We start from the raw sequence: 12,939 nt of genomic DNA, 5'->3' as shown, positions 1-12,939 counted from the left end.
TCCGACTCGATGGCACCTGACAACAACACAACAATGGATTTTTGCTGGATTTAACTAGCTTCTGTTGGTCATGTGCGTCACCACTGTTTTCAGATCTACCCTAACCTCTATTTATTATTAACATAATATTATCAATGTAATGTATCACTGCACTTGAGATGTGCACCAAGCCCAAGTCTCTTCCAACCATACTATGACAGTAAGTTGTTGAGTTTAAATAACTCTGGGGCAAAATACTGAAAATGTATTGAGATCTTTCTCACATGAAAGCAAATTGTGGCTGGCCCTTTTCTGAAGTTGGGATAGAGAAAAAGGCATTTATAAGATATATCACTGAGTACCAATCTCCTTCAGCCTGCTGTATTTTCTGCACTATTGATCCAATGTCTAAAACAGCTGAAGCCACAAGAGGCTCTACTTTATTTAGACCTCAATAGTCTACTGTTGGAGTCCTAGGCTGAGTCCAGAGCTCAAAGCTGTTCTGTCTTTCTATGCCTCTGCCATCACCTCTGCTGTCACTGCTTTTCTAGGTAGGGATCTCATGATCCCCTCATGTTCTTCCTTCTTGCTGGTCCTGGGATCATCTATTCCTGCTTCTGAGATGGCTTCTTTTAAATCTAGCTGGATGGTAAAACTAACCAATCTCAGCCTTAGAGACCTGTACTCCTTATTTGCATGGTCCCATCTAATCACTTGTTAGAAATTAAGACTTTTGATAGAAAAACCATATCAAATGTATTCAAGGTACCACAACTGTATAAATGTCTCAAGTGTGCAACTCCATTGAAGTAGATGGGTGTCTCCATTGGACTTGATGGGTGTGGCACCAGTGTGTGTGGGGGTTAATACTGTTGTTTGGGACCCTCAATCAACTAGTTTTGTCACTGGTTGGGATCTTAGGACTGCCTCTAGGAATCTGTGTGTGCAACATACTTTTGGGGGTTGTAGCTCTTGAGATATTGACAGGGCAGACCATGTGTATGTGTGTGTGTGTGAGGGACTTATACTGCTGATCTGTGGGAGAGTGAACAATGTCTATATATCTTCTTGTTGTTGTCGTTAGGTGCCATCGAGTCGGTACCAACCCATAGCAACCTTATGCACAGCAGAATGAAACACTGCCCCATCCTGGGCCAACCTCACTACTGTTGCCACGCTATCCATCTTAGGGTCTTGTTTATGCACTGTTTATTTTCTAAAGTCTTTTCACAGTAGACTTGACAAGTTTTCTTCAAGAGGAATACCTAAAACAACAATTGTGAAGACACAGCACTTTTAGAGAATGTTTCACTAGACTTCTGGGTCCATGGCTTGTCCAAGTCAGGCTCTTGGTGGTAAAAACAAATTCCCTTAAGCTTTTTTAAGAAAAAGAGGGGCCAGCTCCTGGACCTGGGCTGGCTGGAAATGGGGCTGTTCTGGGATAGGCATGCTCAAGTTCTATCCTGGCCAATTGTGGTGTATTTTCCAAATACCATGAACCCTTTTCCTCCTTGCCTCATAACTTTAGTTGTTCAAAGTCCATCATGGCTGCCCCACCTAGTTTCTTGACTTCATTACTGACCAGTTTCTGCCCCTGCTGTTAACTTGCTCTGTCTATTTCAGCACTCTAGTTCTGATTCCTGAGAGAAGGAATTTGATTAGACAGCCTATCTTTTCATGCTAGGATACTGACTGGTTCCGAGTCTATCTGTTGATCAACAGCCCTTGGATAAGGTACTGAATCGCTTTGAGGAGTGTCGAAAGGGAGCCATGGACTCTTGGGCCTTGGCGGGGAATGGCTGCCCTTTTCTTCCATACTTCTGGAAGAAAAAGGGCCTCGTGTGACACATCTTTTAGGAATGCTAGTTCTTCTTGCCTTCATAATGGACCCACTCTTCCTGGTGCATTCTAGTGAGAGAAAGGCCTATGACTGTGATCTGCCCAGAAAGGGGAGGAGAAGGATATAAGCTCAAGACAAAAAGAAATTAGAGACTCTCAGTCCTTCAAAGACTTAGAAAGGGTGTGAAAGACATTGAGTCAATCAACCCATACCTCTGTCACACCCAAACCATGTCATTCTTAAACATTTACCTGAGCCCCTTTCCAAAACCCTGGCTGAAGAGAGAAGCTTAGTGTTCTTTAGTGCAATGTTTCATCCCCTTCACCATATGAACAATTCTCTTTCATACCCAGCTCTTAGAGAATTGGAGATGGTTGGGTAGAGGATGGGAAGGAGATATGAGGTAGCTTTATTCCTTCAGCAAACAACTATTGAGATCCTAGTAATAGCTATCATTTATGATGCACTTAGTATGTTCCAGACACTGTACTGACAAAATTATTTCATTAAACTTCTCAACGATCCCATGGAGCCAATATTGTTAAACTCGCTATTTATAAAAGGCACAGAAACTGCATGAACTCACTACATGTGCACAGGGGCCATTCTGTGTGCTTCACAACCTTTTGAGGACCGCTGAGAAAATATTTCACAAAAAGAAAATCCTGAATAAAGAATCTATTAAAATTACATGTAAAATGAAATAACTGCAGGGTTTCTCTTGAGGTGCTTTGGTTTTGTATTGGTGAGAGGGGAGGGGAGGGAAGGGGAGAGGAGGAGAGGGGATGGGAGGGGGAAAGGGAAGGGGAAGAGAAAACAATGTGACCATCTGAGTAAATGCCAGAGAGAGGGACCCAGCAGATCTTCAGTCAGTTGTTTAATCTCTGACCCCTAGTGGAAGCTGAATAATTGCTTCCACAGGGAGTCCCCAAACTTCACAGAGTCAGCAATTACTTTAAAGGAATTTTTCTATGAGGTTGATCATAGAAGAAAATATGTCTCATATTTTCTTTCTTTTCACTGAAAGTTGAAAGAAAAGGACAGATGATAGTCCATATTTGGCGGAGAACTCAGCTTTGGAAGGCAGAAAAGCCTGTGACATCCACCAGGTGGCACCAAATCTCCAACACCATCAATACAACTATTCCAAGTAGGTCACAACCTTAATATAAAAGACAGGGAAATGGAGATGGCCATAAGACATGCATTGGCTTGAGGACAGATTCAAAGTCATGTAACAAGCACTGAACAAGAGAGTGCACACAAATAATATAATGCTGGGGCTCAGAAAGAAGAGGGGTGGAGCAGGTGAAATTAATTAGGGAGTCCCTGTGTGGCACTGTAGGATAAGCACTTGATTGCTAACCGCAAGATCCCACCAATTCCTTCTCAGAAACTACATAGGGTCACTGAGTTGGAACCGACTACGCGGCACTTAACAAGTAACTATTGGATGGTGCTGCTGAATGAAGCAAAGTGGACAAACTGGTTTTAAATCTGGATTCTGAGGGGAGCAATTCCCTGAGCAAACAATACTAGGTTCTTCTCTGTAGTAGCAGACACTAGGTACTCAAAGATGACAAACTGAGACCCTACATCAGAAATAAAGACAAAGCCCAAGGGGTAGAGGCCTGAGAAGCCTGAGCTGAGTGGCTATGAGAAGGTGTGGTGGAGTCTTGAGGAACTTGAGCAAAGGCTCTTAAGCTAGCCTGCAAACTTTAGCTGCCCCACAACGTCCCCCCAAGTCTTGGTCCGTTCTCACCAGTCTGTCCCACAATAGCTACTTGTGGTTCCAATGAACATGCCAGTGTTGTTCTTTCTGGGAGCCACAACCAGCAATGTTCAAGGAGCCGAGGAGGACTCTTCCCCAAGCCCAACCTACTCTTTGCCCCTGTGCCCCACGCCCTAAACCATTCTCAGGAATTGGGGTCAGGTCTGGTTCCTAACCCCTATTCCCAGCTGTTCTCACTGTGCTCAGGGAACGCTTGTTCTAGCACTTGTCTTGCACAAGCCTTCATATTAATGACATTTTATTCTTCAAAAGAAAACTTGTAATTATAATTTTAAAAGGTATTTATCATCTAGGTTTCAATTCTTTTCTCTAGGCATTTTAATTTCAAAAGTGGCTGGAATGTAAACGGGCAGGAAGGGTCACAATAAGTGAGAGGAGCTGACTGCTGGTGGTCTTTAGTCTAGAATCAGGTACGGGTTGAGAGCCTTCCCACGCAGGTTCTTCATCTCCTCAAACACCTTCTCTCCTGTCTTCTCAGGTAGGTGTGCTTGGTCTTTCACCTCTCTAAATATCAAACACCCAACAAGAGACATGAAGGGAATTAGTAAAATGTTCTGGAGTCCTGGTGCGGTGCTGTGGGCTAATGTGTTAGGATGCAAAGTTGGTTTGAACCTCAAAGTTGGCGATTTAGTCTCACTTGCCACTCCTTGGAAACCCTATACAGGGTCGCTATGAGTTAGTTAGAACCCACTCGATGGCACTTAACAATAACAACAGTCACTCACAATGCCCTTTGCCTGTGCTCAGAATGGCCTGTGATAGTGAAGTTTGGTGGAGTTGCTGTTGTTGTTTTTTAATTTTATTAAATAAAATATGGTTTTAAGCTATAATTACAGTGAATAGACTGAGCTTGTAAATTATACAAACCTGGCTTCTAATCTCAGCTATGCCAGTTTATTAGCATGGACAATTTATGTAAACATTTATAGTCTCTCTCTCCCAAAGCCCAAGCAAGCCAGTCTAGTCGATTCCAGCTCATAGTGGCCTCATGTGTGTCAGAGCAGAATGGATGGTTTCTCAGAAACAGATCAACAAGCCCTCTTCCAACGTGCTTATCAGTGAACTTGAAGTGCCAGCCTTTCAGTTAGTAGCTGAGGACTAAACCATTTGCACTCCCCAGACACTTTGCTGATGTATAAATGGTGATCATTTCTGTTTCCTAGCATTGTTATTATGGTAAACTGAGAAAAAATTCATAGGGATTTAGAAGTATATTTTCTTCTTAATGCCTCATCAGCACTAGTTGATTTCCCATTTTTATGAAAAAAAGGTGTGGCTCATTAGGATAAGCACTCCACCTCAACTGCAAGGTTGGTGGTTCAAACTCACCAGCCTTGCCTCGGAAACCCTATACAAGGTTGCTCTGGGTAGGAACCAACTCAATGGCACTTAACAACATCTCTGACTCTGTCAATGACTCCAGAGAGATGGTGGCTGAAAGGGAGGGCTATGCACCTGGGTTGATGGATGGGTGTGCATGTGGGCTCTAGGGTAGAATGCCAACATTGTTTCTGTAGTATACTGTTGTTGTTGTTGTTATGTGCCGTGGAGTCGGTTCCGACTCATAACAATCCTGTACAGGGTTTCTGAGGCTTTACAGGAGCAGAAACCTCATCTTTCTCCAGCAGAACAGCTGGTAGTTTCGAACTGATGACCCTGAGGTTAGCAGCCCGATTCGTAACCACTATGCTAACGTAGTATAAGGAGTGAAAAACCACTTTCAGGTTATTGTTGTTGTTAGGTGCCATCGAGTTGGTACTGACTTATAGCAACCAGAACAGAATGAAATACTGCCTGATCCTGGGGTAAGTGCAAGCAAATATAGAAGTTCTGGACATAAACTTTGCTAACAGAGCAAGCTATTCTATGTCCAGGGGTAATTTCTGATATATAAAAAAATGGGGTAGTTATTTAAAACTCGAAACTTGAAACAAAAGACAGAGTGGATCGAATTGTTCAGCTATAGGAGGAACTGTGTATTATGCGTGTGACCAGATATTTTATTGAAGTAATTAACTGTTCAAAGTAGATGCTTACTGAAATACTGTTTGTTTGTTTTTTTTAACTCTTTAAACTCTCTTTTACCAGAATCTCTTAATTTTTGAGAAGTGTCGGTTGTTGAAGGCCTCTGAAGTTACGAGATGAGACAGAGGAACCACATACTATACTCTAGGATACTGGGCGTTTCTTTCAGAAAAGGTGCCCAGCCAAAACAAACAAACAAACAAACAAACAAAACCCTAAACAAAATTAGAAGACAAACTGAGAAAACAAATTTGCTACCAAAAAGAAAGGATGATTATCCTTAATGTATGAGGAACTCTTACAAATAAATAAGAAAAAAATATAAACAGGCAAAAGATAAATAGGCATTTCTCACAAGAAGAAAAATAGCTAATAAGCATAGAAGACTTTAAAATATCACTGGTAGCACAGAAATGAATATTAAAACAAGCAGGTCATGTTTGAATCATATTGGTTAAAAAAACAGATGGTAGTCCATGTTTTCCAGATGTTTGAATATAGATACTCTTTTTCATATTTAAATTTATTTGTTGAGAATATATACAGCAAAACATATTAACGCAACAGTTTCCACATGTGTAATTGAGTGACATTGATTACAATCCTCAAGTTGTAAAACCACCTCACTTTCCTTTTCTGTGTTGTTCCTTCCCCGTTAACATAAATTCACTGTACTCCAAGTTTCCTACCAATCTTCTGAGTGGCTGTTGTCGATTTGATCCCCTATTGATAGCTCTTAAAAGAGCATAATGCTCAAGGCAGACATTTTTATTAATTAAACTATTGTTTGATTTTAAAAGACTTCAGGAAATAATGTTTAGTTTAAGGTTTAAAGATTTATCTCTGGGCAATAATTTCATGGATTCATGTAATTTTCATGACTCCTGGAAGTCTGAAGTTCCTGAGACTTCTTGATTCTTTTCTTACCCCCCCCCTTTTAATAAGGATTATTCTTTAGAATCTTTGATTAAAATGTTCAGTAATGGTGGTTGGGCACCATCCAACTCTTGTGTTTTCATGGCAAAGGAGGCAGTTGTCCATGGAGGTGATTAGTCACCCTGAATGCAGACACTCTGCCTGCTGTTACGCTGATGTACTTTCAGGATAGCAATCAGCTATCTACAGTAAAATCTTAAAATGTGCACTGATCTGTTAAGTTTGCAGAAAATTTTGGCAAAATTTATAACTTAGTAAGATTATTTTTTAATTTCATTCTTTATATTTTTCTGTATATTTTGACTTTTTATTAATAAAAAAGCCATTTTCTTTTAAATGAGAAAGTGTTTCGAAACTATTTTCAACTTATAAAACATATGAACTATAGGGGGTTATTTAGATTACAAAAGAAGTCTTAAAAAGCCAATCTTTTTGATGACTATGAAGCTAGTTAGTCCTGATGGAGTGAGGAAGGAAAGAAGTAGTAACATTTGCTGAGCGTCTAGTTTAGATCAAGCAGCTTTCTAAATGGCATCTCATTGAAGCTTTACAACCACTTGATGAGATTTGATGGTCTGCATTTTAAAGATGAGGAAAGAGGCCCAGAGAAGAGCAGGCATTTGGCGTAAGAGCTCAGATATGATAAATAGTGGAGCTGAGAATCAGTCCTAGATCTTGTCTGGCTCCAGAGTCTGGGTTTCTTAGACTGAATGAAACTTGATCAACTATTATTATGAAATAGACACATCTCTGGAATTAAATTATAGGAAAATGGAAAAATTTGATTTGGATTTAAAAGTTTAGTTAACAACAGTATTTGAGGGAGTACAATGTGCATTAAAAAAAAAAAAAATATATATATATATAAAATATCCAAGGCATTGGAAATATGTTTCTAAATCTGAGATATCAAGATTCAGACAACACAACAGTTTTAGCGTTTATGTAAGATAAATTTTGTCCAAGCTTACCTCTTAATAAGGCATAAGGACACCCACTTACTTTTCCTTCTTGGTGTCTTTGTGGTCCAACATTGGAAATTCCACCTGGATCATTTCTGGAGTCAACATAACATCTATATCCTGTTCACAGAGCTCACTGAAAAGGAATAGGATGTTTAGCTGTAACTGTTTTATCTTTCCAAAGTAAAAATAGAATGAAATATTGGGATAATTTAAGAGTTATATAATTCTTTGAGTTTTCAACTGTAGTTCCATCTACTTTTGTTGAGTCTGTAAGTAAAGAGAAGCAGAAGGCTGCTTTCCACCAACAAACAGTGTTAGAAATAACTATTTATAACCAGAAAATAAAAGGCAATTTTTAAAAATGGAGTTACTAAGAGAGGGAGAGCAACTGTGTGCTGAAGACCTGGGGGGCACAGGGGAAGGATTGCATGGAGGGGACTGTAACCATGGCAATGAGACGATATGTGATAGAATGAATGTAAAACTAATGTTCTCCCATGTAAACTGTCACATAATTCACAATAAATCATTTAAGAAAAAAAAAAAAAGAAAAAAATGGAGTTACAGAAGTCACATTCTTTTCAAGTGCACATGGAACATGTACCAAAATTGACCAGATCTGGAGCCATAAAGATAGCTTTAAAAGAATGATTTTCAAAAAGTTGAAATCATTCAGAGTATGTTCTCTGGTCACAATGGTATTAGAGTAGAAATCAACAGCACAAAGTTAACTATAAAACCCATAAATTCTTTTAAATTAAGTCATATATTTCTAAATAACCTATGGGTCAAAGGAGAAAGCAACTAGAGATTAAAAACAAATAAACTAACAAAGCATACTGTCAGGGGCAATGCTGGGGCATTTCCATCCCCAGATCAGCCCTCATCCATATATCACAGGATGTTAATGAGTCTTCTTCCAATCCTGATGCTATGTTCTTCATAACATAGTCAACATTCTTATTTATTTGCTCAGCATACAGATTGAGTAAGTATGGTAAAATGATACAACTCTGGCACACACCTTTCCTGATTTTAAACCATCAATATCCTCTTGTTCTAACAACTGCCTCTTTGTCTATGTACAGGTTCATCTACAATCTTGCTTGCTGAAAGTGAGGAGGATTTGAAACACTTACTCATGAAGATCAAAGACTACAATTTTCAGTATGGATTACACCTCAGCATAAAGAAAACAAAAATATTCACAATTGGACTAATAAATAACATCATTATAAATGGAGAAAAGATTGAAGTTGTCAAGGATTTCATTTTACTTGGATCTCCAATCAACACCTATGGAAGCAGCAGTCAGGAAATCAAACAATGCATTTTATTGCATTGGGCAAATCTGCTGCCAAAAGACCTCTTTGGAGTATTAAAAAGCGAAGATGTCACTAACACTCAGATACTCCTGGTCCAAGTCATGTTATTTTCAATTACCTCATATGTATGTGGAAGCTAGACAATGAATAAAGAAGACCAAATAAGAATCATGAATTATGGTGTTGATGAAGAATACTGAATATACCATGGACCGCCAGAAGAACGAACACATTGTGTTGGAGGAAGAATACCAGAATGCTCCTTAGAAGCGAGTTTGGTGAGATTACATCTTATGTACTTTGGATATCTTGCCAGGAGGAACCAATCCCAGGAGAAAAACAAAATACTTAGTAAAGTGAAGGGGTCAGTGAAAAAGAGGAAGATCTTCATTGAGATGAATTCATAGCATGCCTGCAACAGTAGGCCCAAACATGACAGCAGTTTGGAGTATGGTGCAGGACTGGGCAGGATTTTGTTCTATTGTACATAGGATTGCTATGAGTTGAAACTGATTTGATGGTATTTAACTATAACAAGCAACAAACAGATCAGCCCTCCTGTCTAGACACCATGGAAGACATGGTCAAGTACAAACCAGTTTTTTTTCCCTCAGGGGGCTTCTAGCTGGACTAGTATGTAAGACACAAACCCACACCCACTTCCATTGAGTCAGTTCTGACTCATAACAACCCTGTGTAGGGTTTCCAAAGCTGTAAGTCTTTACAGGAGCAGAAAGCCTCATCTTTTGTCTGCAGAAAGTTTGGTGGGTTTGGACTGCCAAACTGGCAGTTAGCCGTCCAGTTCTTACCTTACAGTGCCATCAGAGCTCTCTTATGTAAGTCAGAACCTGAAACAATCCACAGTACAAGTCTGTCTGTAACAAGTGTTCACTAAATGAGGCTTTTAGGGAATAAAAATGACATGATTGGGAAGAAGTAGGGCAAGATTTGCAGTTCAAATCTACCGGCTCTTCTGCAGGAGAAAGATGAGGCTTTCTGGTCCCACAAAGATTGACAGCCTCAGAAACCCTATATAGGGTTGCTATGTGTTGGACCTGACTGGATGGCAATGGACCTGGAGTTCTGGTATAAAGAAGGGTATGAGTTTATTATGTGGACCCTTGTTTTTGGAATAAAGAGCTTTAAAAAGTTCTCAATACTCAAAAAGAGAAGGAAAAAGGTCTCAGCAGAATTACATGCTTTTTGTTTTAGAAAAATGTATGAACCACTGACATGCTGGACAACAAATAGGGAAAAGGATCGAAAGTATCAGAAACTATGCTTCATAAATATGCATAGTTTGCACAATTCAAATATACATATTTGTTGAAGAAACATACACACCCTCCAATTTTGGGACAGCAAACAAATCAGCATAATAAGTGGTTCTTTCTGGTCATTTAATTGACTATAAATCTCAAGCATATACTGGAGCAGTAATCAATGTTCTTTAAATCAGTTTTTAAAAATCAATATTTATGAAACATATATATGAGTGGATGAATAGTGAAACTAAGCTCCTTTGTTGAGTTGGACACTCATATTTTATTGCTGTTGGCAATACTGCCTTTGCTACAATCCTGTGGTTCATTCTGGGAAAGGATGTATTCTGTTGTCTTTTATACTAGTCAGACTTGTCCTAAACTCAGTACTTTAGTGAATATGATCTGGCTCTCACATCCAGTATCCTATTAATTACCTACTGCTTTATTCAGTTCCTTTACTTCCTTATTTCTTCCATCCCTTGTTTCTTTCATTTGCTTTAGCATCTCTACGTTGGAGAGCAAGTTTCAGTGCCTTTTCTAACATCCATTTTGGTCTTTTCTTTCTTTCTTGTCTTTATAATCTTTCTGTATGATGCTCTTGATGTCATGTACAGCTCTTCTGGTCTTTGGTCATTAGTATCTAAGGCATCAGATCTGCTGGGATATGTTCAAGGTAATATTTTGGCTCTCATAAACTTGTTTTAATATTTTTCATCTTCAGCTTGAGCTTGCAACTGAGCAATTAGTGGTCTGTTCCAGAATCAGCCCCTGGGCCTTTTTTTTTTTTTTTTGACTGATGATATTGAGCTTTCCCAAGGTTTCTTCCTATATATGTAGTTAATTTAATTCCTGTGTGTCCCATCTGGTGAGGTCCATGTGTATACTTGACTTTTATGTTGTTTTAAAAAGGTAATTTTGACGTCTGGCAAGATGGTGGACTAGGCAGAAGCAATAAATGGACCCTCTACAACAAAGACATGAAAGACAAAACAGACACAGATGAAAATTCTAGCACCCTGAACTTAAAAAAAAAAAAAAAGGTTAGAGAGGTGGGTGGAGTGCTTGCTGGGAGAACAGGCCGAGCAGAGATGTTAAAAAAGAGGGTGATGACAGGTGAATGACTAGACAGACACCGTTCAACGATCCTGTGAGCAGCTTTGGCAGTGGAGGGAGGACTGGCAGAGCAGATTCATGCAGGTGATGGAAAAGGTACACTGTTTGTTTTCACAAATATAATAACTCACAACATCCTAGAGACAACAGACAATTTTTAACTCATGCAAAAAAATGAGAGAGAATGACTCAAACAAATGACTAAGATGCAGAGTCAGAAAATGATTTTGAGGAAGAAAAGGTAATAGAATAAACTGAGAAAGAATCAAAATTGTATACCTTCAAAGGATACATAAAAAGATCAAGGAAAGCAAGGATAACACAATAAAAACTTTAGAAGAATTCAGGAAAACACTACAAGAATAAACAGACAAAATAAATACATAATTTAAAATAATACAAAACCTGCAATTAGAAATCCAGAAGATGAATGCTAAGATCTCAGAATTGGACAATACACTGAAAGGGCAAAGGAGTAGATGTGAAGCAACAGAAGCCCAAATTAGTGAGCTTGAAGATCAGTCTCCATACTAATATGTTAGAAGAACAATCAGAAAAAAAGAATGAAAAAATCTGGAGAAAGCCTAAGAGTTATGCAGGACATTATGAAGAGGAACAACTTGTGGGTGATCAGAATTCCAGAAATGAAAGAAACAAGCACAGAGAAAATTGTCAAGGAGTTGTTGGAAGAAAATTTCCCTACCGTCATGAAAGACAAGAAGATAAGCATACAAGAAACTGAATGATCCCCAAATAGAACAGATCCCCAAAGAAAATCACCAAGATATATCAGAATCAAACTTTCCAAAATCAAAGACAAGGAAAGAATTCTGAGAGCAGCTCAGGAAAAATGAAAAGTTATCTATAAAGGAGAACCAATAAGACTAAGCTTTGATTTCTCAGCAGAAACCATGCAGGCAAGAAGATAATACAATGACATATATAAAATGCTGAAAGACAAAGATTACCAACCAAGAATCATATACCCAGCAAAGCTGTCATTCAAATATGATGGCAAAATTAAGGCATTTCCTGATAAACAGAAATGAAAAGAATCTGTGTTGACCAGACCAACTTTACAAAATGTTAAAATGCGATCTTTGGAATGAGAACGAACAACAGCAGACAACAACCTGAGATTACCATACACCCATGAAATTTTGTGAGTGGAAAGCGCTTTACTCTTCCTTTTCATACCTGAACTCAGGTCTTGCTAAATATGAGTGTGAAGGGCTTAGTAAAAACACATAAAGCCTCAGACAGTTAGGATTTCATAAATTGATTATTTTTACCTATAAAAATGCACTGAAATCCTGAGTCCCATCCAGAACCTTCTGAGGCTGGACATTCCCACTAGAAAGACAAGCAGACCAGCCTGGAACAGCTAGAGTGATACATCTTCAAAGAAAGATCATCAGGAAAAACCCAAAACAAAAATCGCAGTCCGATTAGCTACTACAGGAATAAGCAAGTTGTTCGCTGGGAAGCCACCAAGGCAAGCAATCAAGTCCCATCAGACAAACCATCCTCTAAGACTGAAACTCAAAGGGAACATATGAGCAGGCATGCAAGCTTGCTGGCGACTACATTGGTCTACTGGTGAGTGGAAGAAGGGGAAAGGCAGCAATAAAGAAATTGGTTGAGTTCGACCACGTTCCATTGACTCCCGTTGACCTGGAGATGAGAGGGAGAAGAGGAA

At 39.0% G+C, this 12,939-nt stretch overlaps 1 protein-coding gene across 1 annotated transcript in view; it reads right to left on the bottom strand.

The window, feature by feature from the left end:
* Positions 1-4,006: 4,006 nt before the first annotated feature.
* LOC102814613 (primary ciliary dyskinesia protein 1-like) overlaps positions 4,007-12,939 on the bottom strand; it is a 140,079-nt gene continuing 131,146 nt past the window's right edge. The window contains exons 22-23 of the mRNA XM_006868728.1: positions 7,575-7,670; positions 4,007-4,115 (exon numbers count right to left, since the gene is read on the bottom strand). Of these exons, the coding sequence (XP_006868790.1) occupies positions 4,007-4,115; positions 7,575-7,670 (205 nt within the window). The remainder of the gene's footprint in view (positions 4,116-7,574; positions 7,671-12,939) is intronic.

This window comes from Chrysochloris asiatica, unplaced genomic scaffold (genome assembly GCF_000296735.1).
Source record: "Chrysochloris asiatica unplaced genomic scaffold, ChrAsi1.0 scaffold00123, whole genome shotgun sequence".
Lineage (NCBI taxonomy): Eukaryota > Metazoa > Chordata > Mammalia > Afrosoricida > Chrysochloridae > Chrysochloris > Chrysochloris asiatica.
This window is presented reverse-complemented; position numbering and strand designations above follow the sequence as displayed.